Source organism: Panicum virgatum, chromosome 5N (assembly GCF_016808335.1).
Source record: "Panicum virgatum strain AP13 chromosome 5N, P.virgatum_v5, whole genome shotgun sequence".
Lineage (NCBI taxonomy): Eukaryota > Viridiplantae > Streptophyta > Magnoliopsida > Poales > Poaceae > Panicum > Panicum virgatum.
The window spans coordinates 10,040,027-10,067,530 of record NC_053149.1 but is presented as its reverse complement, the minus strand read 5'-3'; the positions used below and the strand labels follow the sequence as shown (position 1 = coordinate 10,067,530).

General features: G+C 48.9%; 4 protein-coding genes and 2 pseudogenes across 6 annotated transcripts; 5 read left to right on the top strand and 1 right to left on the bottom strand.

Moving 5' to 3' along the window:
* The first annotated feature begins 1,748 nt into the window (after positions 1-1,748).
* Positions 1,749-6,189, top strand: LOC120676615 (putative E3 ubiquitin-protein ligase SINA-like 6). Of its 3 annotated transcripts, XR_005675921.1 has the most exons (4): positions 1,749-2,991; positions 3,194-3,900; positions 4,572-4,665; positions 5,688-6,189. XR_005675921.1 is itself a non-coding variant. In XM_039957930.1 (3 exons), exons 1-3 carry the CDS (start codon positions 2,734-2,736, stop codon positions 4,582-4,584), a joined length of 978 nt encoding a protein of 325 aa, XP_039813864.1. In that variant the 5' UTR covers positions 1,749-2,733; the 3' UTR covers positions 4,585-6,189. The 3 variants fall into 3 exon arrangements, 2 of the variants coding, with proteins under 2 accessions (XP_039813864.1, XP_039813863.1); XM_039957930.1 differs by having other exon boundaries at positions 4,572-6,189; XM_039957929.1 differs by lacking the exons at positions 4,572-4,665; positions 5,688-6,189 and having other exon boundaries at positions 1,781-2,991; positions 3,194-4,338.
* A 3,252-nt stretch (positions 6,190-9,441) lies between these two features.
* On the top strand, positions 9,442-11,013 carry LOC120676082 (annotated as a pseudogene).
* Positions 11,014-11,233: 220 nt separating this feature from the next.
* On the top strand, positions 11,234-14,823 carry LOC120676083 (E3 ubiquitin-protein ligase SINA-like 10). Its single transcript, XM_039957299.1, has 2 exons — positions 11,234-11,865; positions 13,832-14,823. Exons 1-2 carry the CDS (start codon positions 11,728-11,730, stop codon positions 14,522-14,524), a joined length of 831 nt encoding a protein of 276 aa, XP_039813233.1. The 5' UTR covers positions 11,234-11,727; the 3' UTR covers positions 14,525-14,823.
* Positions 14,824-16,958: 2,135 nt separating this feature from the next.
* Positions 16,959-18,564, bottom strand: LOC120671836. Its single transcript, XM_039952090.1, has 2 exons — positions 18,135-18,564; positions 16,959-18,040 (listed from the first exon to the last, which is right to left on the bottom strand). Exons 1-2 carry the CDS (start codon positions 18,432-18,434, stop codon positions 17,240-17,242), a joined length of 1,101 nt encoding a protein of 366 aa, XP_039808024.1. The 5' UTR covers positions 18,435-18,564; the 3' UTR covers positions 16,959-17,239.
* A 403-nt stretch (positions 18,565-18,967) lies between these two features.
* Positions 18,968-19,798, top strand: LOC120674531 (annotated as a pseudogene).
* Positions 19,799-24,462: 4,664 nt separating this feature from the next.
* Positions 24,463-25,612, top strand: LOC120674530 (E3 ubiquitin-protein ligase SINA-like 3). The gene is made up of 2 exons (XM_039955697.1): positions 24,463-24,750; positions 24,863-25,612. Exons 1-2 carry the CDS (start codon positions 24,463-24,465, stop codon positions 25,610-25,612), a joined length of 1,038 nt encoding a protein of 345 aa, XP_039811631.1.
* The last annotated feature ends 1,892 nt before the right edge of the window (positions 25,613-27,504 follow it).

The following is a 27,504-nucleotide window of genomic DNA, read 5'->3' as shown; positions in this document are numbered from 1 at the left end:
ACCAGCAGGGTATGCAACCGAATCAAACGAAGTAGGATACGGCTTTTGGTATGTGCGGGTTTTGCTTCTAACAGCCACTCCAAAACTTTCTCTAAGCAGATTAGCCAAATCATTCTTATAACCAGTAAGCATTTTATCAAAATTACTTGAAGAATTTGGCTTTGTGGATATAGATACTTCTCGCTGGTTTGAAACAAACTGACCGGATGGACCGGTTGGACCGGTCGGTACGACCGGTCGAACCGGTTGGGGGGAACCGGTCTGACCGGGCTGATATACCGGTCTGACCGGTCTCTGCCGGTTTTGCCAACGCTGCACATATCGGTCAAACATCTCGTCGGAGATAGGACCGGGGTGTGGCACTGAATTCCTGTAGATTTCTGGTGGTGTGTACTGAACAATCTCGTTCGTTCGGCTAATGTTGGCCGAATCAGGAATACTCATAATAGGATCAGTGTATGTGGGTGTAACAGTTTGACCACTGAAATAATTTATCGGCATCCCATATTGAGGTTGACTCGTAGGAGATGCTGCCGATGGTTGAGGAACATAAAATTCAGAAGTAGAAACAGATGGAGGTTCATCGGCTGATTCTGGTTTCTTACCAGCCGATTCCCTTTCCTTAGAGCTAAGCCAATTAACCCAATAAACATCACGCTCAGCTAACAATTTCTGAATTTGTTCCATAACACCAGAAGGTGGAGCAGTTGCAGCAGGTGTTACCTCAGTAGATGCATCCGAGGAGGTAGAAGTGAAGTCGATCTCTTTGATCTTGGTGACCTTGCCACCTCGACCGACCTTGATGCTCGCAAGCGCCGCTTGTAGATCTTCTTCATCACGCTTATTCTTGCGCTCCTCCAGCAGCAAACGAACGTCCTCCGGAAGATGCTCATATAAAGGGATGATGTTCTCCTTGTCGATTTCTGTGTTAGAGCCCATCTTCTTGGAGTAGATTAGATCGGTTTTATTAACCAAGATCTTTCTTCCCCAGCGGAGTCGCCAAAAAGTATGTTGACGCAAATCTCAGTCAACACACGAACGCACTAGATCATGCGGCGCGAGAAAGAGCTCGATGCAGCTCTTCCTGCGTGGAGCGGTCAGACCGGTCTAAGGGACCGGCCGACGAACGCGAACCCGGGAGGGACCCAGTCAGGGTAAGCGCACGTAGGGTTGTTCTAGGATCGGCAGGCCACCTAGAACGCCTTCAAACGTCGCGGAGACGAAGGAAAAACAGCAGAGGGAGTTGGAAAAGCTAGGGTTTGGAGAAGAGGATAAAAAGTAGAGTTTGTATTGATTTTGTTCGATTGTCTTCTCTAATCGGCCGTGACCCTTTATATTTATAGGGTGGGGTGGATTTATCCCGCAAGAAATCTTGTTTACAGATCTAAATCTATAAAAATCTCTAGTTGTACTCGAACTCTACCTAGACCGGTCAGACCGGTCGAACCTACCGGTCAGACCGGTCGGCCCATGCCGGACAGGCCACAGTGCCTCGACCGGTCAGACCGCTCGGTCAGACCGGTTGGTGCCAATTTTGGCTGTCAACGCAAACATACTGGACAAGAGGTGCCCAGAAACGGAGACTTCAGGCCTGATGCCATTGACACTATTCGATCGGGAATTGGACACAACGGTTACTTACAAGTTTGAGCGATGCCTTGCCTGTGCTTCTCCATGAGACATGGGCGAAGAAAAGCAAACATACTGGTGAAGAGGTACCCAGAAATGGTGACTTCATGCCTGAAGCCATTGGCACTATTGGATCGGAATTTTTTTTCCACCGAAAATGGTTCGATCAGAAATTGAACACAATGGTCACTTTTGAGTTTTGAGCTATGCATGTACTGATTTACTGCTTTTATTTACGGTGTACTGCATTCCAAACCTGACTGTTCGTATTCGAGTTGTGTGGCCTGTTTGGAACAAAGGATAAAAGGAAGAAGTTGAAGGGTGATGGGAGTGTAAAATAGATTTCAGAAATTTGAAAATTATATGCCAATAACAAGAATTTTGGAATCCAGAGACATATATCCATATATTCTGATTTCACAGTAGAATTTGGACAAGCCGTCCTACTAAAGTAGAATTATAGGTTCTCCTCACAACCAAGAACCGAAAATCGAGAAACTTCAAGGATCTAAATCCTATGGAAAAAATCTATGATTAAGATTCTGTTTGGATCCATAGGCTAAATTTTAGCCCTCTTATTTGGATACCTAATTAGCCGCAAATGATCCATTGAGATTCTCTCACTTTTGAATTTGAATTCTTTCTTTTTTGAAAGATTAGTAAGATGTTGCCTTGTCATTTAAGTAAGAAGCAAGTTCGGAATTGTATAGTTTTTATAATACATAAATAACCACAGAATTCAAACTCTTACAATAACACATATTTTTTGAACTCTTGTGTATTTTATTTTACACTTAATTAAAAAGTGCCATTCATGTGGTTCCGTGGTGTTTTTGTGATATGCTCTCTCTCTCTCTCTCACTCGAACCATAGTTCCATTTAGCGAGTACAACTAACTTGATCAAACGCTGGAATACCAAAATATCCCCATAAGATTCGCCTCCCCGTGGTCATGTGTCTCCTATAAATGACCTGAGCTGCAGTTCCGCTTCTGCTACCCAAAGGTTCAGAGTTCAGTGTCCAGGCTCCACGCGACTCCACTAGTCCACCGAAAGGTGTCGGCTACCCAAAGAAGAACAAGGTCTCGGCTCTTCCCCCTTGGCCATGTCTGAGCAGAGGAGGGTTTCCACGCCGGAGAGCGGCCACGGCGGCAAGAGGCCAAGGGAGCAGGCCACGCCCGGCGGCGGGATCAAGCAGGAGCGGCGAGGGCAAGAGCAAGTGGAGGCGAGCCAGGGCGGCGAGGGAGTGGGAGCAGTGGTGACCGTGCAAACCATGGAGGAGCTGGAGATGAACATCAGGATCCCCGTCGCACGTCTCCACTGCCACGCCTGCCTCCTCCCCTTCAAGCCCCCCACCTTCAAGGTCAGTTTTCTCCGAGGAAATCTCAACCTTTGTTTCTTCCTGGATGGATGGGGTTTTCTCCTAGGCAATTAACAGCTTGTTTTGGATTGGAGCTTTGTTCTACGAAATCCTGAATCTTTGGACGGAAAGAAATCTGTGCAAGGAAATGTTGATGTCATGATTGACCGAATCCCTCAAAACTGTCTCTGGTTTTTTATTGCAGTGCGAGGCCGGGCACGTCGTGTGTTCCACCTGCCGCGACGGCCACGGGCAGGCCTGCGCCCACGCCACCATCTACACCTCCTGCGTCGAGCTTGATGACATCGTGCGCGACGCCAAGGTGCCCTGCGCCTACTCGGAGTACGGGTGCACGAGCTGGGTCGTCTATCACGAGGTGGCGGACCACCACCGGTCCTGCCGCTGCGGGCCCTGCTTCTGCCCGGGCAGCGACTGCGAGCTCTTCACCTCGCCGGCGAGGCTGGCCGAGCACCTGGGCACCCACCATGCCTGGCCCGTCACCAAGATCGCCTACGGGAAGCCGAGCAAGCTCGCCGTCCCGGGGCCGCAGGGCGGGCAGGTCCTGGTGGGCGAGACCGACGGGTGCGTGTTCCTGGTGTCCGCGTTCGCGTTCGGCGGGGCCACGGCCGTATCGCTGGTGTGCGTGAGGATGAGCGGCGACGCGGCCGCGGGGGTGCCCCAGTTCCGCTGCAAGCTCTGGGTGGAGGTCGACAGCAACAAGGAGAACCTGGTGCTGGTCACGTCCATGGTGGCCAGCAGCGACCTGTCCGGCGGGTTCGTGGCGGCCAACCAGGGCATGTTCCTGGCGGTGCCGCCGGAGCTGCTGCACGACAGCTCCGGCGAGGCGCCAATCCTCAGTGTCCGCATCGACAGGGTCACCGCAGCTGCTGCCGCTGCCGCTGCCGCTGCCAGGTCCCCGTCCGCCACTCCGCCGTCGAGGTTCACCAAGAGGCTGTAGTAATGGGAAATCGGAGACTAGGCAGCAGATTGATTGGTTTCAGCAGTGCCTTCCATCTATTGCGTGTGCATTGGCAACTAGAGTTTCAGTATGGTGGCATGGATGTGTATACTCTGAATACTCTGTCTGATGTTAGCAATCATGGATTATCGACCTGACAAATGTAGTCTGCTAGTATTTTCACGTCTTAACTCTTCAGTATCCATTGGATTGTGTGAATTTCCTGTTGGGAATTTGTTTTTGAGTGCTTGATGGGCCTAGAAAGTTTTGCACTCTGAAATCAAGTAGATTGTGATCACAATTTCACAAGGGGAAGGGAATAGCAATATAGATGTACCTGTATAACACCATTTCTTTGAAGAAGTAGAACCTGACGTGCAGATTAACCAAAACATTTGCAATCTCTCTACGCACAGATCCAATGAGAGGATCATGACTTACAGATGATGTTAACTTAGCTTGTTTGAATGTTTCCTTGGAAGGGATTTTCTCCTCCATTGTATTTTGTGTATCTTCTCTATTAATTGCCACACCCTGTATTACCTTTCGTTATTGTGAAATTACTACTTTACATTTGTTAGACTTTCCTCATTACTTTGCTTGGTGCATACTATTTGTTTTTCAGGCTACCAAGCTAATTGGAGAAGTGCTGCTGCTGTAGAGATAGTATGATCCACTGAATGGATCCATGGAGAAGATTAATAAGGCACTCTGAAATGGTAAGAATCCCTTATTGTTTAAATAAATGTGCTGCTTCCGACTTGGGTTGTTTCATTTACTAACCACAGTAAAATGGTACATACGAATATAATATTCATGCTTATGACTGCCATTCTGAACTCTTAACCTATTGGTTACTGCCAATGTATGGTTTCCATGAAGAAAAAACATGCAGCTGAGATTTGATGCTCCTATTAAATGTTTTTGTTCTAAATTTCATACTGCCAATCTATTTTGCTTTTGTTTTGCCAAGAAGTGCTGGCAGAGAGATCACATATTGTTATGTGCTATCGTTGCCTGTGTACATTTTGGACGTCAAGTTTGAGCTTTAACAATTAGAACTTTTCATTGCTGGTCAGAGCGATGTAGTATTAACAGGGGTACCTATTGTTCTTGGACTATTAGGAGGCATTGTACTATTCCCTTTGTGCTTTTAACTGCTACTTAGTATGGATTTGTTCCAAAAATCATCTCATAGCCTACACCTGAACTGTTGCTCTTTAGAGTTTGAGGTTTAGGGCTTCAAGCATATTGTAGCTAGAAAAATATGACAATAAGTGACCTGCAAATCAACGTTGAAGGTAATTTTTCTCTGTAGTGTTTGAGCAAACAAGGATTCAACTTTAGGATGCAAGTTGTAGTAGGCTGGATATTTACTCTCTTCATGGTGTTCAGCATTCAGCTTTAGCCTAAATGGGCTCTGATTTCTGAGGATTTGGTTGCTCTTATGGCTGGTGTACCAAATGTGCGACCCAACGAATTTGATTATTTTCATTTCGAGACTACCGAAGATGGCATGGTGGCCTATACTATCTCTTAAGAAAGCAGTTATCGCGGCTATGTATGATTTGGGCACGACACCAGATAGCCATGTTATTGTCACTTAACTAGCAATGCACGGTTGGTGACCCCATCTTTTGCAAACAAATGCAAGATCTGTGCCATCATTTGCTTGCTCATTGAATTCAGCGTATAAGAGGAAAGGTTCCAAACAAATGCTGAACCACCCTGTGGACTGCAGGACATGAAATTCAAAGAGCCCCTCAAATGTTAAGTTTGAGAAGTGCACCGAAATTCAGGGGAACAGAAATTTTCAGTTTTTTTTTGGTGAAAACACTGGAGGGATCAAAACACTGACTGGTAATTTTGCATTTTACTGCTCTGCCCTCTGCTCAGCATCAGCCTCAATCGAAACCAATCACGCCCTTCAGCAATCAGCATTTGCCCGTCACCAGCACACCACATGACTCCTCAATGTAGTACATTTTTCTGTGTGGTGAAGCACTAGGTAGATGGTGGTAGTCTTTGCTGGATCAGATCGAAGAACAATGTGGCCATGGCCGTGTACTCCATTGTAGACCGTGATGTAGAATGTACTACTCCACAGTTCTGCTTTTTGCTTGTAACTCTTAACAAGATAATGGTACTTGTACTCTCTAGCTAATATTAATCAGCATCCCATCTCTGTATTCTACATCTAAGCATCCGTTTGTAAGCTGTGGACTTGATATGATCATGTAGTTCGAAACTTCTGTGAAATTTGTTCGTGTGCTTAAATTGGGTTTTAATTAAATTGGGTTCTTAAAAGGTTGCGCTGTGACAAAGGAGACACTGATCTCATGGGAGGAGAATGCATGCGAAGTTACCAGTATTGTGAAGCCACCTCTTAAATTCAATTCAGAAGTTGACAATCATAACGAGATCAGTTGTGCAGAATGCAGACCACCCAGACCATTCGTAGTTTAGTTTTCTTTTTCAAAAGAACGTTATATCTTTCAACATTTCCTAATGGAAAGGATCGTGGCTCATTTTATTTTACTAGTAACTTGTTGATGGTGTGGCTTGTTTTCTCTTTGATAAGCACTGATCATGAACCGAAGGGCGAGACTGAGATGAATTCTTCTTCTCTTTTTGAAGAAAAAAAAACAAGTGAGAGATGCGTTGATCATTGATCGCGATGCACCGACCGCCACCGGTGCTTGAAGAACATTGTCTGCGCATTGTAAAAGCGTGACAGAGTTCCTGCCACAGCGTGTCAGAGTTCCTGCCACAGCAATGCGTTGATCAATTGGATTGTGATCCTCCTTGTTGCTTGGCTCCTGTAGCACTTTGGTCTTTGGATTGTCTTTGGATTGTGAGAAACAACATAAACGTTGATCCAAGTAGTGCAGGACAAGTTCAAAAAAAAAAGTAGTGCAGGACAGCAGGACATGTGAAAACTTTCAGAATTCAGAAATTTGCAAATACTTACCATTCTACATGCATGGTTGCAACTCGGACTGAGAAAGGATGGTCCTTGAATGTTGAAAAAGGAAACTCTTTTACTGTGTTACAGGCTTTATTATGTACCCAGTAAAAATCTTTTATCTAACATTTGTCGTACTCCGCTCCCACGGATTGCTCCACGAAAGTGAACTACAATCGCAGTTGAGGACTCGAAGCTGCAGTCCTTGCGCGGCACCACCGCACCAGGCACCAGCACACAGAAAAGCAGCTTCAAAGCTGGCACTAAGCCTGGTGGTTTCCGCTGGGTAAGTGGGGAGCGGCCCAGCACATCTATCAGCCTAGAAGCAATGTTTTTCCGAGTTCTTCCAGTTCATTGGATGTTTGCCTTTTTTTTCTTTAACTCTTCAATATCTTTTTCTTTGGCCTCACTTAACTGCTAGTGTTTAGTGTCGGATTTTGACTCTACGTCCCTTGATTTGGACCCAGATAAACTTAACAGTAAAGGACATCAGAATTCAAAAGAATAATGAAACACTTCTAGGGCATGTGACTACTCGTATGTGAGAACGTAAGAGGCCGTCGTGCCCCTGTGCTGAACTGCTGCTGAACAGTAAAGCAGCGTTCCCGCACAGCTGACTGCTGTGCTGCCTTCTGATCATCTGCTTCCATCTGCCTTCTGATCTTTCTGCTCCTTAGCAAATGATCCTTCTGATCATTTGCTAAGGACCTATGGAGAGGGCGGACTGTCCGCTTGATCGGACAGACTGTTCGTCGGTCAGAGAGGAAAAACTACCAGAGAGGGGTGGGCTCGGTTGGGTCCTGGGTTCGTCTACGGCGGACCGTCCGGTTCAAGAATGCGGACCGTCCGTCGGTGAAAAGCTGAAAACTTCAAATGTCGGGTTGGTTCTATATAAATTTGGACAATTCTATTGCGGACAGTCCGCTAGTATTTGACGGACTGTCCGCCGGTCTAGTTGGTGGAACAACAAGTTTTGAGAGGGTTTTGGTATAATGTTTGGTACTACGGCTGGAAACACAGAAAAAGTGAATTTGGCTTGGAAGCACAGAAAAAGAGATAAAGCGTACTAGTGCAGCAGTAAAAAAACCGCAGCCTGCTGGAATCGGCCTAGTTCTAGTTCTGCTGCTGCTTTACTGTTCTTTTTCACATCACATTTTTTTATAAAAAATTGCAGAGTCTACCAATTGTTTGAAGAGTAGTAGTAAGAAAGTAAGAAAGGTCTTTCGAAGAAATCTTACTCCCTCTGTCCTAAAATAAATACAATTCTAGAACCGAATACGTAAATCAATATTAGATGCAAATTATCAAATTTATTTTTTGTAAAAGAAATCTAAATATTGGCTTGTATTTTGTACGAGAAGTTTCTGAAAACTATTATTTTTTGTGATTGTTAGGTCGAAATTGCATGTTTTTTGAAATAAATTTTGAACCATAGAATTTGTTTTTAGACGGAGGGAGTACATAACTGGTTGGCACTCAAAATTGTTTCACGTCAACAGTTACTTTACTTGACCAGTAGAATTTCTCATCTTTCCGGTGTCAAAACTCAAAACCTGTTGTGGTCGTCGACTTCCCCGATCAAAATGGTATCCAATTACAATGGCTTCTTTTCCTCTCTCGAACTCTCCAGTCAGCTACAGTTGAGAGAGGCGACCGAGAGGCGCTCTGTGCTCCCGCCGGCGAGAGCTCCGGTCCTCTCTGCCTCCGGTGGTCCTCTGGGCCTCGGATGTGTGGGGGACCGGTGCCTCCTCGACCGGCGGTGTAGATTAGGTCTTAGCTTGTCTAGGTTTTGTGTCCTGGGTGGCGGCGGCGAGACGGCGGCGGCGACGCCACTTTGGAATAAGTCCCACCTATCCTGTCCCCGTTTCACCGGCGTTTACTCCGGCGTTGGTGAAGGATCTGTGTGGGCGGGGTCATCGGGTGAGGAGGGTCTCGCTGGTGCGGGGTTGTCTCCAGATCTCGAAGTCTCCGGCGTAGGAGTCGACTCCGTGGTGTTGTTCACGTCTACGGAGTGGTACAGGCTAATGGCTGCTGGGCTCGGGGTGGTGCGGCGGGTGGTTCTGCTCTTCTTCATCGGCGCTTGCGGGCGGCGGGCGCAGGACCACTGCCAGAGGAGTACGGGGTGCGTCCCCGGCCGATGTTCTTCCACTGTCATCTTCTTCCTTTGCGGCTCGTTCAAAGCCATCGCGCGAAGGTGCTTCCTCTGGCTCTATTGCTCTCGCTCTTCTCTGGTGTTGATGGCGACGCCAGAGGTGAACAGGAGCAGTTCTTGGATTTGGGAGGTGCAAAAGATCTTGTGGGTTCTTCTGTATTTTTCTGGTTGTACAAGGTCTTTTGTGCAAGTTGGTGGACAGCTGTCCCTGTACTTGTTTCGTATGTACCTGTATTTGTACGGTCCTGTGTATGTTCTTCATCTGGTATAATACAGGTTCGCATGCTGATGCTTTCAAAAAAAAAAAAACTCAAAACCTGTTCACTTGACCGCCGTTGGACCCTTGGAATTCACAAGCCACCGAGAACGCAAGACACGCGTCCTGCAACTGTGCTTCTCGACTTGTCTGTCGCTGCCTCGCTGGGACGTCAGTGGCAAAGGGGATGGACGGAGGGAGTACCGAGTGGGATTGCCTGGCTTCGCCGTCCTCGGGCCTGCCCCCTGCGTTGCCCATGAGCGGATCGGAGAGCCCGTCGCCCATGGAGAACGGCGAGCGGAGCAGCGCCAAGAGAGCGAGGGTGCGGTCGCCACCCGGGGATCGGGTGAAGCAAGAGGTGCCGGACGGGGAGGAGGAAGCAAGCGTCGGAGGCACGCTCGTGGCGGAGGATGGCGCCGCCGCGAGGGCGGAGGTCGTGGTTAGGATCGACAAGGAGATGCTCCACTGCCCGATCTGCACCTTCCCGTTGAAGCCCCCGATCTTCCAGGTCTGCTCGACCACCTCGTTCTCTAGTACTAGTACTACTCCAAATCCATTCCTCGTTCTTGCGTTACCGTCGAAATGGAGAGAAAAAAACCGAATCTTTTTGCAGTGCGTGGTCGGGCACATGGTCTGCGGCGGCTGCCACGGCCAGCTTCCCACCAACCAGTGCCACTCCTGCGACGGCGGCGGCGGCGGCTACGCTCCATGCCCGGTCATGGACGCCTTCGTCGCCAAGGCCGTGGTGCCGTGCCCGCACCAGGCGTACGGCTGCGAGGCCTCCGTCGCCTACTACCAGGCCAGCTTCCCACCAACCAGTGCCACTCCTGCGACGGCGGCGGCGGCGGCTACGCTCCATGCCCGGTCATGGACGCCTTCGTCGCCAAGGCCGTGGTGCCGTGCCCGCACCAGGCGTACGGCTGCGAGGCCTCCGTCGCCTACTACCAGGCCGCCGACCACGGGAGCGCGTGCCCGCACGCGCCCTGCGCCTGCGGGGAGCCCGGCTGCGCTTTCGTCGGCTCGCCGGCGGCGCTCCTCGCCCACCTCGCCGCCGCGCCGCACTCCTGGCCCGTGGATAACGTCCGGTACGGCGAGACGATCCGCCTCCGCGTGCCGGAGCTCGAGGCGCGGCGCCTGCTCGTCGCGGAGGAGGACGACGGCGGGGACTGCAGGCAGGTGTTCGTCCTCGCCGTGGGCGACCGCACCGCGCGCACCGTGCCGGTGACGGTGTCGTGCGTCAGGGCGCCCGGCGCGGCGGCGGCGGGGCCGCAGTACACGTGCAAGTTGTGGGCGACGGGGGGCAAGGCCCCGGCCACGGGCAAGGTGGAGAGCGTGCTGGTGGACATGGAGGTGCCGAGCGCCGCGGCGGCCGGCGCGGTGGCGGCGGACGAGGAGGAGGCCACGTTCCTCGGGGTGCCCCGCAAGATGCTCCGCGGCGCGTCGAGGCAGATGCTCCTCAGCGTCCGCGTCGACAGGGCCTCCGGCTGACGCCCATGGGCTGCTGAATTCACTCGAGCATTTTGATTATCGATCGACGATCAACTAGGTCATGCTAGCATAATCTGGGTTTTGTTGGGCAAGTGCTAGAGCATTACATTGTCTGCTACTCGCTATATGTGTTCACTCGTTGAGCAACTCTTCTATGACTGTTCTGATGCTCTCATCTCAACATGCTGAATATTGTTGAAATTCAAGTTGGGTTGTTCTTGGTGCAAGTTCATGAATTGCGACTGCTGGGGCTATTCAGGTTTCTTCCGGATCCAACAATGCTCGGCTCAACGACAGATATGCTCTGATAGTGGATTGGGACATCTCTTTCTGAACAAGCCCTTGTGACTATTTGTTTCTTTCTACAAGATTGATTGGGGTGGTTGTCACGAACATTATGGTTTATGGATGGATAACACACAGCGTACTAATATTATCATTTTGCTTGCTGCAGGGCTGCTTGCACATTATCTCTTTTTTTACGCTACAGATTACAAAATGCCTTGCACAATATAGGGGGGCCCTAGTTTCTCAGTCAGGACTTAGGAACCCACAACTGTGACAATTCTCGTTGGCCACTGTACTTGCAAATATGAAAAGATTATGGTAGTAAATCAAATACAAATTTCGGTGTTATTTGCGATAAAACTTGAGACATTCTGGAGGACGAGTTGTCAGTGAGACATGTAGCAATTTCGGTAGGAGTCATCCAGTAGGGGTAAAATGAGGGGTGGTTCTGCTGGTATGTTGGTGGTAGGGGTACGCCTGCGAATTTCTCGTTCTCCGAGGGCAGTCGCTCAAACCTACACAAGCTTTTTAGTTTCAGTTCCTCTCATCAAACCCTCGTTTTGCTCTGCTCCCATCCAGCCAGTGTAGTTGCTTGTCTTCAAGAGGCACGGCGCCAAGAACGGCGAGTGGAGATGAGGAAGGAGGCGGTAGGAGGAGAAAGAGCGGCGGGTGCGGCGGGGAGGCAGGAACGCGAGATCTTCGTCAAGATGGACTCCCAAGTTCTCGACTGCACCATCTGCTTCGAGCCCCTCCGGCCACCAATCTACCAGGTGACCACCACAGCAACCGCACACCACATTTGTTGCATCTACTGCTTCTACTACTACTGCTTCAAAATTTAAGTATTGTTCCAAATTTGCAATTCTGTATGTGGATGTTAGGCTGCATCTTGTTCAGTCCCCTTCCTGAAAGGTAAATGTAGTTTCTTTGTTGAATGTTGAGGTTAGCCTGGCAAGCCCAGAATGAATAAATAGGGGGAAATGCTGTACTATTTAGCTTATTCGATTGTTCGGACAAGACGAGAAAGGTGTTATTATGGATCTGAATTGTCAGTTTGGGTAGAGAGCTCAGATGATTGGCTGTGACCCTTAATTTTGGCTTGTGCCCAATTCGATACTCCACAAATATTGGTTGGTTCAGTAATCCAGCAATGGACAAGCAAGTACAGAATCAGGTAAGGTGGAAGTATTTTCTATAAAATTTGAAATAAGGTGAGCCACGTTCCTCTGTCCCTAGAAGTTATAAGATATTTTTTTGAAAGACGGAAGTTATAAGATATCAATGCATTGATATTTGGCTGTCATAAGGAGCTTTATACTGCAATTGCTCCATTAGTTGCTTGATCACTGCTTTTCCTATGATGACCACAACTTTTAGGATCCTATTGCTGGTGGCCTCAACACACAAGTTTTGCCCTGGATTTTCCTTAAGGTTGAGTAAACAGCAGATGAAGACCATGTTTCTAACTTAGTGTGTTCCAGACTTATGGTTGTATGCTATAGTAGTCGCCTCAGAAAAGAAATCACAATATATTTTTGGTGTATATATGTTTAAGCAAAAAAGAGAAACTTTAACCTTATGGAATGTGCTGCAATTTGACTTTTCAGACACTAACAGCATTTTTATGTAAACTTGCTTAGCACTCTTGCAGTGCAGGTATAGAATATTAATGCTTTTATGGGGTCCCTTTTTTTGGAAAGGACTAACGATAACGAGGTGTTGCACTTCTTTTTTTATCTACCAATCTTCCATCTTGCTTGTCATTTATACTTGTGTACTTCCGGACAACAGATAAATAGCTGCAAATAACATATGTGGCACAGTATGAGTCCTTATATGTGTCATCTAAAATCTTTTAATGTTGAGATTGGCCATAGTGGGAAAATATATTTGGCCTGTTTGATGATTTGTGGTATGATTATATAGCTTGGCACAATACAAGTCCTTATATGTGTGAGCTTGATTCTAGCAAAAGACATCACGGATGACAATTATCAGTTTTAATTCTGCACCAGAGATGCAAAAGAAAAAAAGAGGAAAACAATAGGGCATACTGATTCCATGTTCAGTAAATGTAGCCATGTAGGCTAGGTTGATTCCAACATCCAACTGAATTGATAAGCAAGTACAAAATTAAGTGATATGGAAGTTCTTTTCTTTAACCTAAGAATTAAGGTGGCTGCGTCTTTATTTGTCCCTTGAAGTATTGAGACATACATAACTGAATCGACATTTTCATGACACAAGGAACTTTGTTACTGCACTTGTTTCGCTTACTTGCTTTGGCTGCTGCTCTTTCCATGATGCCCAACTGGCACATTTTGGGTTCCCATAGCCAGTGCCTCTAAACAGAACATTTATAGCCTCAATTTTTCATGAGATCGAGTACACAACCAAGGAACAGTATGTTTCTAGCCTAGTCTGCTCTAGACTTCAGTTACGTGCCATAGTTGAAAGTTCACTCTGCTGCCTCAATAAAGAAACTACACATATTTTTTTCTCAAGACACATACCTTTTTAAAAGAAAACGAAAGTAAAACATTAACCTTGTGGCCATGTAAAGCTTTGATTCTTAAGGCATGGTTAGCAACCTTTTGTTTATGAAACCTTTAATAGGGTGTTATGAACTGAAAGTACTAAGAAGGCATTGCATTCTTTACTATATATTCAAATTCTGTCATTATCATTTTACTCGGTGGGTGCTGTTGGATAACATGTAACTTTCTTAATCTTCAGTGCGAGGTTGGACATGCTGTATGTTATGTATGCCGTGGAAAGCTTTGCAATACATGCCCGATCTGCTGCAGAGGAATTGGCTTCTCCCGCTGCTTTGCGCTTGAGCATGTGGTTGACACAGTCAAAGTGCCATGCGCAAATGCAAATTATGGATGCAAGCAGTTCATCATATACTACCAGAAAGAGAAGCATGAGAAGACATGCCTGCATGCTCCATGCTTCTGCCCAGAGGATGGCTGCTCATTCAAAGGATCAACAGGATCGCTCCTCGATCACTTCGTCATCGAGCACAAATGGTCGCCGACAAACTTCCATTACAACGAGGCTCAGAGGATCTCCATCCCACGGCACTGCCGGTTCACGCTCTTGGTTGGAGAAGAGGACCAGTCCATGTTCCTCGTGGTGAATACTCTCATCCATATGGGCAATGCCCTCACCACAATCTCCATCAGGCCCCATGAATCCTCTGGGTCATGCTATTCGTCCAGGATCTCAGCTGTCCACTGTGCTGAATCTGACAAAGGGAGGTATGTGTTTCAGATGGATCCTCATGTGGGGAGCAGCTCGCTGCATGATGGGGCTCAGTTGGGAAGCTTCTTCCTGCTAGTACCTCCTGAACTGGTCGATGAATCGACCGATGGACTCACCATCAACATTCGCATTGACAAGATCAAGTGTGTCGTGCATCATTGATCATCGAGCATCATTGATCATCGACGTGGTGGCAAGACTGGTGGCCTTAGACTATTGATCTTGCAGCAACTACACTTTTGATCTTGCAGCAACTAGACTGGATGCTGCTGCTCTCTTATCTAATGTTGTAGGTAGAATTTACCGGAGTTAGGAACCATACCGAGCTATTTCTGTGATAGCAGAGATTATTTGCTCTGAATGTTTGCTCTGTAACTAGTGAACTGATCTGTGTTGCATGTAATGTACTGTATGGCAGATTTGCAAGGATCTAACTTAGTATGAAGCAAACTCGTGCTATACTTGTTCCTTTTTTCTGGATGAAATACCAACAATCGCCCCTTTCATTTACTTTCAGCTTTGATTCAACCGTGGACGCATGATCCACTGATCAGCTGGTCCATGTAGTATAAGTTTTTCTTTCTTTTTATATGGGTCTGTACTACTGTATGGCTGTTTCAGGAGCCATCACAGAGTATTATGTTGCCACGTTGGGTGGGTTTTTTTTTTGAAAAAAACAAGGATGATGGGCGAGTGCAGTAGGCAAGCCCAGAAATCATTGGCTGTCGTTGATCCTTGTGATACCATGACTCTGTCGTTTGAAACCCATCTGAAATTTGGACCCTTCATTGTTTTCGTATGGCGCTGGTCTGATAGATCCAACGTGCTTTGCAGGAGAAACGAAGGACATTTTTAACAACTAATAGGAGAAACAATGAAGATTCAAAGAAACAGCCAGACTTGCAAAGACAAAAAGAGCAACCGAAAAAAGATGTGAGAAATGACAAATCGAAAGATTTGCCCTCAGAAGATTTGGTACTGTACAATGTCGCAAGACTTAATCCGTAGTGTAGGAGTGATACTGCACTAGCACTACCGCTACCGCTTGTAGCAGGTTCAGCATTGGTTTGCTTGCAAATACCCCGTCAAAAGTGCCCAGGTTTGCTTGCAGCACCACGTAAAAGAAATTTGTATTCCATTTGCAGTTTAATTTTGTGATTTTCTTATATCTGAAATGAAATGTATACTTTTAAACAGAGGGGACAAGGACATAGACCATACATAACCTTCATTTTCTTTTGATGAAGATATAACCTTACTTTATCTCTCGCCAGTTTTTCTGAATTGACCAGGCTTTCAGCATTTTCAGCGATCTTTTCGAAATGCTAGACCGTGTTAAAGCTCCGTTTAGTTTCCAAAAAAATTTGCAAAGTCGAATCTTCGGATACATACATGGAGTATTAAATACAGTTGAAAAAATAACTAATTATACAGCACGAACTGAATCTTTTAAGTCTAATTAGTCTATAATTGGACTTTGTCAAGTACCAAAACTCAAATTTTTTCACCAACTAAACACAACCTAAGACTGACTCCAACAAGAGATGGCATTTTGGAGAGGCAAAATGACGTTTGCATCGCGTGAACAGTAGCTGCCTATCCTATTTTCGGTGACGGTCTCCAACAGAGAGGAGGCAAACGCGAACGCCCGCCGAGCAAGAAGACGCCCACCGTTCCGCCGTCGACGGCCGCCGCCGCGCGGCCGCCGCTCTCCGCCACGCCGCCGCGCGCCGCCGCTCTCCGCCACGGCCGCGGCGTCGGCGACGCCCGCCACCGAGCGCGTCCGTCGTGAGCTGCTCCCGCAGCGCGGCGCTGCGGTCCCGGGCGCCCAGCACCGCGACGGCCGTGGTCGAGGGCGGCTCCGCCTGCTCCCGTCGTCCCAGCGCGGCCGACGTCCTCCACGCCACACCATCGGTCGCTCTGTGCGCCGCCCACCTCGTGAACGCCGGCTCCGCCGCTGCCCCGTGCGCAGCCCACCTCGTGAACGCCGGCGGTGAGGAGGCCGCGGCCAGTGCGCGGGTAGTCGAGTCGAAGCCGAGCTCGTCGGAGCTGCAGAGGAAGCCCTACCGCTGCAGGAATGCCGGCCCGGAAGCGAGCGCCGCGGCCAGGAGCGCACCCACAGGAGCACCGCCCCCTTGTTCTTCCGCCTCCCCCTCCATGAATCAGACCGGCAGCAGGGCAGGGGGCGAGACCGCGAGGGGCTGGCCGGCGGCGGCAAGTGTTCCGCTCCCGGCCGCGGAGGTGGTGCCGCCGGCCGTGTCTGCTCCGGCTCCCGCTCCCGCTCCTGCCGTGGCGTGCGCCGGGTGCAGCGCGGACGGTGGACGGGTGCGCCACTGCGCCGGCGGGTCCGACCTCCTCGCCGCGGTGGGAACTGGGTCGAGCAGCTCGGGAGGCGGCCGTGGCAGCACCGGCCGCTCGTCACCGCGGGCTCGCCTCGGCCTGGAGAGGGAGGGAGGCGGCGGGAGGACGAGCCGGCGGAGTAGCACAGCCTCCTTCACGCCTCCCGCCCCGTCGACGAGGTGGAGGCCGCCGGTCCCCGCTCCGGCCGCTCCCCGCCGGCCTCCTTCATGCAGAATCGCACAAGCAAAACCAGATCACACGTCGAACAATGCGTCATGCGATTTCGAATGTGCCGGGATTTCCAAATTACTAGTATCCCCTGAAGCTCAGTTCACATAGCACGATACCAGTTTGGTATGCTAGTTGCCATTGTGCAGGTTCAGAGGCTAGTTCATATACCAGAGCCAAAAACATGATGGTCATAAGCATTCGCAATCTTCCAGATGGATTTGTAACACCTGAAACATCTTCACCCTAGCTAATCTTACTTAAGAGTATCATCCCAGAAGCCTGCGATTTGGTGCTAGCGCTTACTGATCAGCTCTCAGTGATCATCTTCTTGTCTTGAACAGGTGGTTCAGGTCCCGACGAGCGATCGATGCGGACGGAGAGGAGCAGCTCCCTGCTGCCCCCGCACAGCATCTCCCCGGGCACGGCGAAGTAGAGCTCCTTCTCCGGCGCGACGCCGGCGCCGTCGGCCAGCGCGCTGCTCCTCACCGGCACGGTCGCGAAGAAGTACCCCCCCTCGAGGTCCGCCGCGCCCGGGGGCGGGTTCGCGTAGAACGTGCACGTGTACCGCGGGAGCGCCGGGGGGCTGGCCGTGGCCCGGACGAGCACCACCGACACAGCCGCGCCGTCGCCCAGCGGGCCCGCGGCCATCAGGAACAGCGACGCGTCGTCGCCGCGCAGCAGCCGGAGGTCCCGCACCGGGGCCGAGGTCGGGGCCGGCGACCCCGAGGCCGGCGCCGCCGCGGGCACCGGGACGGCGACCGGGAGCGGCGTGCCGTAGGCGACCTCGTGGACGGCCCAGTAGTGGTCGACGGCGAGGTGGGCGGTGAGCGTCCGCGGCGAGCAGAGGAGGGAGCAGCCGGGCTCCGGGCAGTGGCACGGGGCGTGCTCGCACGTGCCCCTGTGGTTGGCGCCGTGGAAGTAGGGGACGTAGGCCCTGCAGCCGTACTCCTCGAAGTTGCACGGCACGCGGAGGTCGCCGAAGAAGAGGTCGAGGCCGGGGCAGTGCGCGTAGGCGGAGGACGCGGTGCCGCGGTCGCGGCAGGTCCGGCAGCGGCGGCCCGGGAGCTTCACGCGGCAGCTGCAGCACGCCAGGTGCCCCACCGGGCACTGCACGCCAACAGGAGACGGCGACCATGAACCACCTGGCAGATTGCAGAGATGGGGGGAAGCTAAGCTTTCACACAGAAATCATGAACCCGACCTGGTAGATGGGGGGCGTCAACGAGCAGGCGCACAGCGAGCAGTAGAGCTTGGCCTTGTCCACCTGAACGGCCGCCGCCGGCTGCTTTTCCGGGGACTCCGATGGGACGATTGCTTCTGCTCCTTGTGGTGCGGCTTCAACCACCAGTTCGTCGTCTTTCCCTTCGTGCTTGACCAATTGGGTGCCGAACAGCAGCGGCCCGTCCCTTGCCCTCTTGCCGCTGCGCTTGATCCTCTCCGGCAGCGGTGGAAGCGGCGGCGCGAGCAACTCGCTGGTCGGGCTATCATCTCCTGCCTCCATGGTTTACCTCCAACAGGCGTTCCAGGCCGGACGCCTAAAGAAAAGGGTTTTCTTGGATGCTCACCGGAGAGGAAAGAGGAGGTTCGACATTTGGATCTCAGCTTGGACAATTTTGGCTTTTAGTGGACGACATGTCTCGTAAATAAACTTTTATTCTATTTTTTGTGCTGAAAATAAACTTTTTATTTGCACCCAAAATTGTGATTGTCTGATGAAGTCAATTTTTTTTAAAGACAACAACAGTAGCAAAAAAAATAGAGAGTAAGATTTCAATTCCCTGTTACTTGAATATTAAATAATTCAAGAAATGATACTAAATAATTTTAAAATCAACATTATTGTATCCTTTTGATGGCAAAGGCTTTCTTCAAAGGGGATTGACCCATTTAAGTTTTCAAATCCTTTTAAAGATGAATTGTAAGCCATTCTTTTTTTTTGTAAATATAGTATACTATTAGAGCATAAAATCAATACCACACAATGCAAGTATGTAAATCCATATCGCTCGAAGAAAGCGAGAGCATCCAGCGCCTATGCGCTGCAAGCTCGCCGTGTGGCTTCCGCGCCGTCGTGGCCGCGTATCCGGCCGTTCTACAGGCACGTCGGTCGTACGCCGCTGGCGGCAGAAGGAGGCCCACGCGTCAGACCTGCGCGTCGTCCTTGTGCGCGGACCAAATCGTGTCCACCTCATTCGTCGCATCTTAGCCTCGCCTCGCTGTCGTCGCCTCGCACGCCGTCGCCTCCTCCATCTCGCAGTCGCAGCGCCGTCGCCGGCCCTTCGGCTCGATCCCGTGTCCCTCCTCCCCTATTGGCACAGCAAGCCGGAGGACGCCCCCAACGCCGCAGCCGAGGGCACCCAGCCCGCGCCCCCCGAGGGATCCGCCGACGCCGCCCCGCCGGCCTCAGGCGCGAAGGCCGCGGAGGCGCTGCTCCCATCGCTCACCATCTGGCTGCCGTCGCAGCGCACGCGCGACGCCATCGTGCGCCGCCTCGTGCAAACGCTCGCGGCGCCCAGCGTCCTCTCCCAGCGCTACGGCGCCGTCCCGAAGGCCGAGGCCGAGCCTGCCGCCGCCGCCGTCCAGGCCGAGGCCTTCGCCGTCGCCTCCAAGTCCGCCGCCGGCGCGTCCCCAGCCTCCGTCGACGAGGGGATAGAGGTCCTCGAGGCGTAGTACTCCAAGGAGGTCAGCCGCCGCCTCCTCGAGCTCGCCAAGTCCCGGTCCGCCGCGGCCGCCGCGCCGATCGCCGAGGCCAGCGCGCAGGAGACGGAGGAATCATCGGCGACCGTCTCCGGCGCCTGACCGTCGCCTAAAGGTGACGGCTGACGGCGCCGACTCGCGCATGGGCAGCGGCGGCTGCGATGGCCGTGTTCGTGCTGTCCGTGCGCGCGCGCGGCGAGGCCACCGCCGTCTCGGTGGCGTGCCTGAGGGCGAACGCGAGGGCGGGGCCGCAGTACAAGTGCGTGCTCTGGGCGAAGACGCCCGCGCCGCGTGGCGCGGCGGGGCGCGCGGGCCGCCGCCTGTGCATGGAGACGGACGTGCCGAGCTGCGCGCAGCCCGGCGAGGCCGCCGTGGAGGACGGGATGTGGCTGGGCGTGGCGCCGGTGATGATGCTCGGAGCGTCAAGGGAGATCCACCTCAGCGTGCTCATCGACAAGCTCTGATCCGGCCCCGGGAGCGGCTCTGCCCATCTCCACTGGGAGGGATTAGTCGTATCTTTAGGTGTAGGATTAGATAGTGGGTTGTCTACCAAATCCGGGGATCGTCGCTGACGGCCGAGGAAACTGTGGTCGACTGTGAAATTAGCTCCAATCCAAGAACTTAATGTTCTCTCTTCTGAAGCACAATTTTTTTTCCTCTGGTGATAGTGTGGTATAATTGCGATTTTTTTTGAATTTATATAGAAGAAATTTCCAGAAAAAATTGCACTTAAATATCTAATTCTTCAGAAGAAGTCGACGAAACTTCTGATGATCAGAAATCATGAAATCTGGATGAACACCAAACCATATCAGAAATACTAAAGGGAAGAATAAGATCCCGTTTGGATCCAAGTGTTGGGTGAAAGAGCTAAACTTTAGCACTAGTATATCTTAAAAGAGTACTAATATAGTGTGGGCTATAGTTTAGCTAAGATAAAATTTTAGCAAAGAGATACAAGATACTAGTATGTGCTAAAGTATTCAAATTTAGCATCTCCGAACAGTCACTAAGACACGGCCTTGGAGAGGAGTGGTTAGTGTACTAGTATATTGGTAAAACTAGAACACCATACGACGATCGGAGATGTACCATGTTGGTCAGTACTTGTTTTTTTTTCCTTGCTTGCAACCGATGTCTTAATCTTAATTGTACAGGTTTGCACGATGAAGAACATATGACTGATAGTTGTAACAATCACTAGGTTCTAGAATTAGCAATGTTGTTGAACATCTTTATCTTATTATTTGGCTAACAAACGGAGTCTTCACGTTCGCTCTCAAGGTCTAGAAATTCCCACGTTAATCGGAGAAAAAAAGAAAAATTAAAATTACCCACCACTGGCATTACGAAAAAATTAGTCTAAAATACCCCTGTGCCTAATTAAAAACCACCCACCAATGCCATTATGAAAAATTAAATATAAATTTTCATTCAGCTATGTATTAGTTACAAACATATACTATTAATAAAAACTAAAGCTAACAACAATCAGTCTAAATAAAACTAAAATATGAATAATTATATGCATAATATTATTAAAGCTCAACAAATCAAATTGTTATTATGGATAGATCATATTAAATTATTTTAATCAATTTATGATAATGAGCAGGATAATAAATGGTAAAAATAGTATTTCTTTAAGTAATGATACAACGGCATGCAAATGCGCGGGATATACGCCTATTTCCATTGATTCAAACTATGTAAGTTTCAACCAGCCGCGCAATTATACGTGCGACACTGGTGCTTTGTGCGTTTGGTGCGTTGGGGTTATGACTACTTGATCAACTTCAATTAAAAAATAACTTATACTACACCGTGCAATTACACGATGAAGATGACGGGGCATCAATGACAGCATCACCGGGGCAGCAATTTCGTGCCTGAACTGTGAAGAAGACAACCATTGAAATTATCATGGACTGGGCTTTCTTTCTATAGGCCTAATGGTCCGTCTCCATAAGATTGGGCCCCTTTTTTTTTTCCTCAAGCAAGATCAGTCAATAATACAACTCATACTACATTCTCAGACAGGACACATCTTCCGCCACACTGACACTAGTTACATTTGAAACCACTTGAATTATAAGCGAAAAAAAAACCAAGAGCACGACCAAACGAAACGACCGCGATACGATTAGCCTCACGGCCACAAACCACTTGTGATACGAGTATCTTGCAAGATGGCACTAATGACAAGTCATGATTTCGCAACATACATGCTTGCTGTGAGTGTTGAAGACAGGAGGAGGTGGGTGCCCTCGGAGGCGCAGGCAAATAATGGTACTCGCTTTATTCGGCTAGTTATGACTTATGACTGGTAGCAGGTGTTGATTTAGAAAAATATTGCTGGCTGGATATTGTCTGGTGACTAATGCTGATTTAATGTGAGAGAAAAATATTGCTAGCTGGCTGACTGACAAGCTAGCTGAACAGAGCGACTGTTTGGATCCGGTAAGTTAAAAGATAGCCTTCTGGAATACTGATATTTAAGAGTGTTAAACGTAGATTACTGATAAATCTATTCCATAATTTCTAGGCTATTTTGCGAGACGAATCTAATAAGTCTAATTAATTTACAATTTGTTTCGGCGATATTACAGTAATTATTTGCTTATTATAGATTAATATAAGTCGTTAAATTCATCTTAAGAAATAGATTAGAGGTTCCGCAAATAGTTTTGTACATGAACTTTATGTTTAATTCCTTCCCTAAAAGTCTTTTGAAAGTGAATCTGGCTATTTAGGAGTATTAAATAAAATATGTGTATAAAACATTTTTCACGGATGGATTGTAAATCGCAAGACGAATCTATTGAGGTATATTGATATATGATTAGCGGATGGCTAATGTAGCATCACTGCTGCAAATCATGAATTATGTAGGATAATTAGATTCGTCTCGCGATTTACAACTCATCTATATAAAAAATTTTGTAACTATAATTTATTTAATACTTCTAAGTAGCAAGATAATTAGATTCGTCTCGCGATTTACAACTCATCTATGTTAAAAAATTTATAACTATAATTTATTTAATATTTTTAAATAGCAAAATTTTCTTTGATGTGACGGGGGTAAAATTTTTAGGGCCGAAACTTTTACACCCATTACATCAAAGAAAACCTTACTGTTTAGGAGTATTAAATAAAATATGTTATGTTTACAAATTTTTTTATACAGTTGAGTTGGAAATCGCGAGACGAATCTAATAAATCTACTTAATCCATGATCTACAACAGTGATTCTATAGTAACCATTCACTACATGTGGATTAATTAAGTTCATTTTGTACAACATATCCGTAAAAAAGTTTAATATATTTTATTTGCAAGATTCTCTTAAATTTTTTTTTGAAAGGAACTGCACCAGTCGTGACCCTCCTGACCCTCCTCTTCATCTGATCTCTTAGGGCATGTGCAACGATCAGCCGAGGTCCGTTTTGTCTCGATCCCCCTAAATAAGTCTTTTCATCGGCAATTAAACAAAGAGAGAGAATAGAGTCATCGACTATTTTGTCTACAATGTGGGTGCGTGCTCCCAGGCGAGCGGACAACGCAGCCACGCGTTGTACGGGTCGATACTGCCCGTCGACGACTTGAAGGATCCCGTGCGGGGGCACCATTTTCCTCACCCCATCCCCTTTCTTCTCCGACGACTCAAACATGAGCACTATAGGTAAGGAGGAGAACTGAGCATGAGCACCATGGATACCCGTCACCCGCGTCCATGTCCCTGACTCCCTCAGTCCCTCCCCTGCGCCATCCGCTTTGAAACCCGACAGGAAGGAAGATGATAAGTACAAGCTAGCAAGCAAGGGATGCTTAGTAATACTTATGTGTTTATGATTTTCTGAAATTCATGGTGAAATAAATATAGGTCAAATGATCTTAAACTTGTTTTGTTGAATCTGTCTTGTTATGCTTTATATTTAAAAAATATGAATACCCATGCTACTGCCATGTGTTTTTATCTATAGATTTATTTGTGCTTGGGTGTTTAAATACATATTAAATTATGTATTGATCCAACATAATGTGAAACAAAGTTTGTTAGACTCCTTTTTAGATTTGCATTTCAAAATTGTAACCTTTACTCTTAAGAAATGTTTTTTCTGATTTTTTCAATGTATTTCTTATTTACTGAAAATTGATGTCTAGTAAATTACAAAAGAATAATAAAATGGCAAAACCACTCTTTTCATCTTTTTTCTTTGTGTGGAATATGAAAAAAATAAGTTTGCTATGTTTTCTGTTAGTTTGTATGCCTTTTATGATTTATTGTGTTATAGGTGGCTTAAAATTTGCTACGAAGAGCTATGCGAATTAATGTTTATATACATTTTATAATTTAATATGTTATAGATATAAGCTTCATGCGAATTATTTGAATGCATTATGCATTCTCTCATCTATGCAACAAAATAGGTAAGAAGATCAGTTATCTACTAGATCACTATGATTTTGTGTGTTAAAAGATAAAATAATCACCCTGCAGGCTACTAAACACATAGCTCATTGTGCTAACAGTCTGTTCAGTTGTCTGTTTGTGATAAAAACATCAGCGACACCAGCTATATGCACTGTACTGTACTTGTCCTTCAAGATTCGGCATTGACGGTTCTTAAAAAAAAAAGATTCGGCATTGACGAAGAGCCAACTAGCTGCCTTCCCAGTCGGCGTATCGGCGGCCGAAGTAACAGGAGCGTGTCACACACAGGTGAAAGCCTCATTTCGTGACTTTCGTTCACGGTCCACCGCTAGTCCTCCACTCCACTCCAGTTCTTGGAGCTCGAGAGGATCGGAGCCTCTCAGCCTCGGAGGAGATGGCTGAGCAGCCCAAGAGGGGATCGCCACTGGGCAACGGCGAGCACGCCCAAAGCAGCAAGAAGCAGAGAGGGCAGGCCTCGCCCACCGCCGTGGTCAAGCGCGAGCTGCCAGAAGAAGGGCGAAGAGGAGAAGAGCTAGAGGAAGAAGTTGGCCAAGGCGGCGGCGCCGGGGCTGTGGCGGCGACGGAAGTCATGGAGGAGCCGCAGCTCGACAATTTGAGAATGGGACTCACCTTGTTCCACTGCCGAGCTTGCCTGCTTCCCCTCAAACCTCCGACGTTCAAGGTGAGTCTGCACTGATCACTGATCTGTTCGTAGGCTGCAAACAAATCTTAATCTGCTCAAATTTATCTATCGTCTCCGTGAAACAAAATGTTTGATTTTTATCGAACTGTAGTGCGAGGCCGGGCACATCGTGTGCGAAACCTGCCGGGTGAGCCATGCCCAGGCGTGCGGCGGCGCCGCCACCTACGCCGCCTGCGCCGACGTGGACGCCTTCGTGCGCGACGCCAAGCTGCCGTGCTGGTTCAAGGAGCACGGGTGCGCGAGCTACGTCGTCTTCTACCAGGCCAGGGACCACGAACGCGCGTGCCCGTGGGCGCCCTGCTACTGCCCGGACCCCGGCTGCGGCGCCTTCACCTCGACGCCGAGGCTGCTCGAGCACTTCCGCGCGGACCACCCGTCCTGGCCCGTCACCGACGTGAGCTACGGGAAGCCGTACAGCATCGAAGTGCCGCGTCCGCCGCAGGGCCTGCACGTCCTCGTCGGCCAGGAGGACAGGTGCGTGTTCCTCGTGTCCTCCTCCGCGCTCGGCCCGGCGACATGCGTGTCCGTGGTGTGCGTGAGGGCGAACGGCGACGCGGCGGCTGGCGTCCCCCAGTTCAAGTGCAAGCTCGGGGCGGACGATACACGGGGTAACGGGATCATGGCGATGCTCGCGTCCGTGGAGAGCAGTAATCTGTCCGGCGGCTTCGCGGCCGTGGAGCAGGGCTTGTTCCTTGCGGTCACGCCGAAGATGGCGCAGAACGCCTCCGGCGAGGAACCTATCCTGAAGGTTCGCATCGACAAACTTGGCCACGCTGCTGCAAACTCCACCCCTTCTCCAGCAGCGAGTTCCTCCGGCAAACAGCTGGTCGCAACAGCGTAGGGGACCAGGCAGCAATCAGAATTTAGCTGTGCGTTTGATCTTTTGCATGTATAAACTACTATCAATGTTAATTTAAGTTCACCATGAGACGATGGATGGTTTAGGGACTCCAATTGTCCAACCAGTGACTGAAGATCTGAATGTTGCTATAGGCTATAAGCATATTTTGAAACATTGATCTGAAATTCTGAATTCTGCTAGTATTTCAGCAAGCTTTCATTTCATCCAAACGTAAGGCCTTGCATGCTTTTTCGAAAAAAAACAAAGAAAGGTCTTCCCTCTTGGTTCTCCAAATTATGTCATGGGAGGCGGTTAAATTAATGACTCCCATTTGCTGATGTGCAAAGCAGTCTATGAAACGATGTACAAGGACAAGTGCAAACCATTCAATACTGAAATAAATTTATAATGAATTGATGCAAGTATTGAATGGTTTGTAGTCATGGCCTACCAGCATCCATTCATTTTCATTTAATTTCCTTCAGAAATTTGATACTGTATTTTGCGTTCATCACAGTCTACACTCAACAGGGTTTGTAATCATTCTGTACTTGCTAGGTTTATTAGAGATTTCCAATCCTGCTGTTCACAAGTTTGGGGAGCGGATAAATGGTCCAGGAACAGAATTCGAAAGCTTAAATGTTGATGATTGGAGCGACAGCTCTATGTATGGAAGAAATGGCGTTTGTTTTCTGTAACAAAAAAAATCAACTACCTTATACGTATTTCATCTGGCTTCGGTTCTAGATCGAGACGGCGATGAACAATGGCAGGGTACAGACGAACACGGTGACATGGTGTGCTCTAATTCCGTTACCGGAATGGCTAGGCTGCTACTGTATATGAGCAAAATCTACAAGCTCCGGGACATAGCGTGCTCATCGACAAGCTCTGATCCGGTGGTTCCGGGAGCGGCTCTGCCCATCTGCACTGCCGCCGACTCCCCACCGAGATCGTGGGAGGGATTCGTCTATGTTTGTAGGGTTGAAAACGGGACGGGAAAATCCCGTCCCGACTTGCGCTGTATTCCGTAAAAACCGATCGTATATTGTTTCGGCAAAAAAACAAGAACAAAAAAAACAGAAAAAAATCGGCAGGAACAGGAACGGAAACAGGAAAGGTCTTTTCCCGACCGTTTTCGCGATTACCGTATTTTATACAGGAATTCCCGTCAGTTATTCCCGTTTTTAGCCTGTAGACCAATTAATCCCAATGCCCACAGCCCAAGCGCCTCCCGACCTCCCCGCGATTTCATCTCAGCCTGGCCCAAAATCGGCAAACTCTAATCCCCAACCAGCCAACCCACCCGCCCCGTCCTCCTCGAGTCCCAGGCTCCCAGTCCCAGCCGCCACTCGCGCCTCGGTATCTCCCAGGCTCCCAGCGCCGCCACTCACCAGTGCAGGAGCGCCATGCATCCTCTCCGCACGGGCGACGACCGACCTCTGCGTGCCTCTGCGCCAGCCGCCAGGCCGCCACCCGCCAGCGCCGCGCGCGCCGCCCGGTGTGCGGTGGCCGGTGGTGCCGCATGCTGCGACGCCCCGGCTCCGCTACGCCCGGACGGCTGGATACACTCCTGAACGAGTCTGCATGTGTGGTGTGGTCAGGTGATGTCTAATGGAGATAGTGACAATACGATGCATGCATCTGTCGTTTGGGTGGAGACAACCTGCTAGTATGATGCATTGATGCTTATTTATCGAATCAATTATCTCATCTATTCTATGTATTGTTTGCAAGTGAATGATGTTGGTTGTAATTATTGTGCCGAGCGGAATGTTTTGAGTGGTTACATGTGTTGTGTTCCTGATTTGAGTTACCGCTTCCCGACCGTAATCGACATATTCCCGACCGATATGTTCCGTTCCCGATATCCCGTAATATCGTTCCCGTTT

What these genes read in the sequence shown, in the direction of transcription:
- LOC120674530 (XM_039955697.1), top strand. Translation starts at nt 24,463, where the DNA reads ATGGCTGAGCAGCCCAAGAGGGGATCGCCACTGGGCAACGGCGAGCAC. An exon ending in TCAAACCTCCGACGTTCAAG is followed by an intron (nt 24,751 to 24,862) that starts GTGAGTCTGCAC and finishes ATCGAACTGTAG; the next exon opens with TGCGAGGCCGGGCACATCGT.
- LOC120676615 (XM_039957929.1), top strand. Translation starts at nt 2,734, where the DNA reads ATGTCTGAGCAGAGGAGGGTTTCCACGCCGGAGAGCGGCCACGGCGGC. An exon ending in TCAAGCCCCCCACCTTCAAG is followed by an intron (nt 2,992 to 3,193) that starts GTCAGTTTTCTC and finishes TTTTTATTGCAG; the next exon opens with TGCGAGGCCGGGCACGTCGT.
- LOC120676083 (XM_039957299.1), top strand. Translation starts at nt 11,728, where the DNA reads ATGAGGAAGGAGGCGGTAGGAGGAGAAAGAGCGGCGGGTGCGGCGGGG. An exon ending in TCCGGCCACCAATCTACCAG is followed by an intron (nt 11,866 to 13,831) that starts GTGACCACCACA and finishes CTTAATCTTCAG; the next exon opens with TGCGAGGTTGGACATGCTGT.
- LOC120671836 (XM_039952090.1), bottom strand. Translation starts at nt 18,434, where the DNA reads ATGGAGGCAGGAGATGATAGCCCGACCAGCGAGTTGCTCGCGCCGCCG. An exon ending in TGACGCCCCCCATCTACCAG is followed by an intron (nt 18,041 to 18,134) that starts GTCGGGTTCATG and finishes GTTGGCGTGCAG; the next exon opens with TGCCCGGTGGGGCACCTGGC.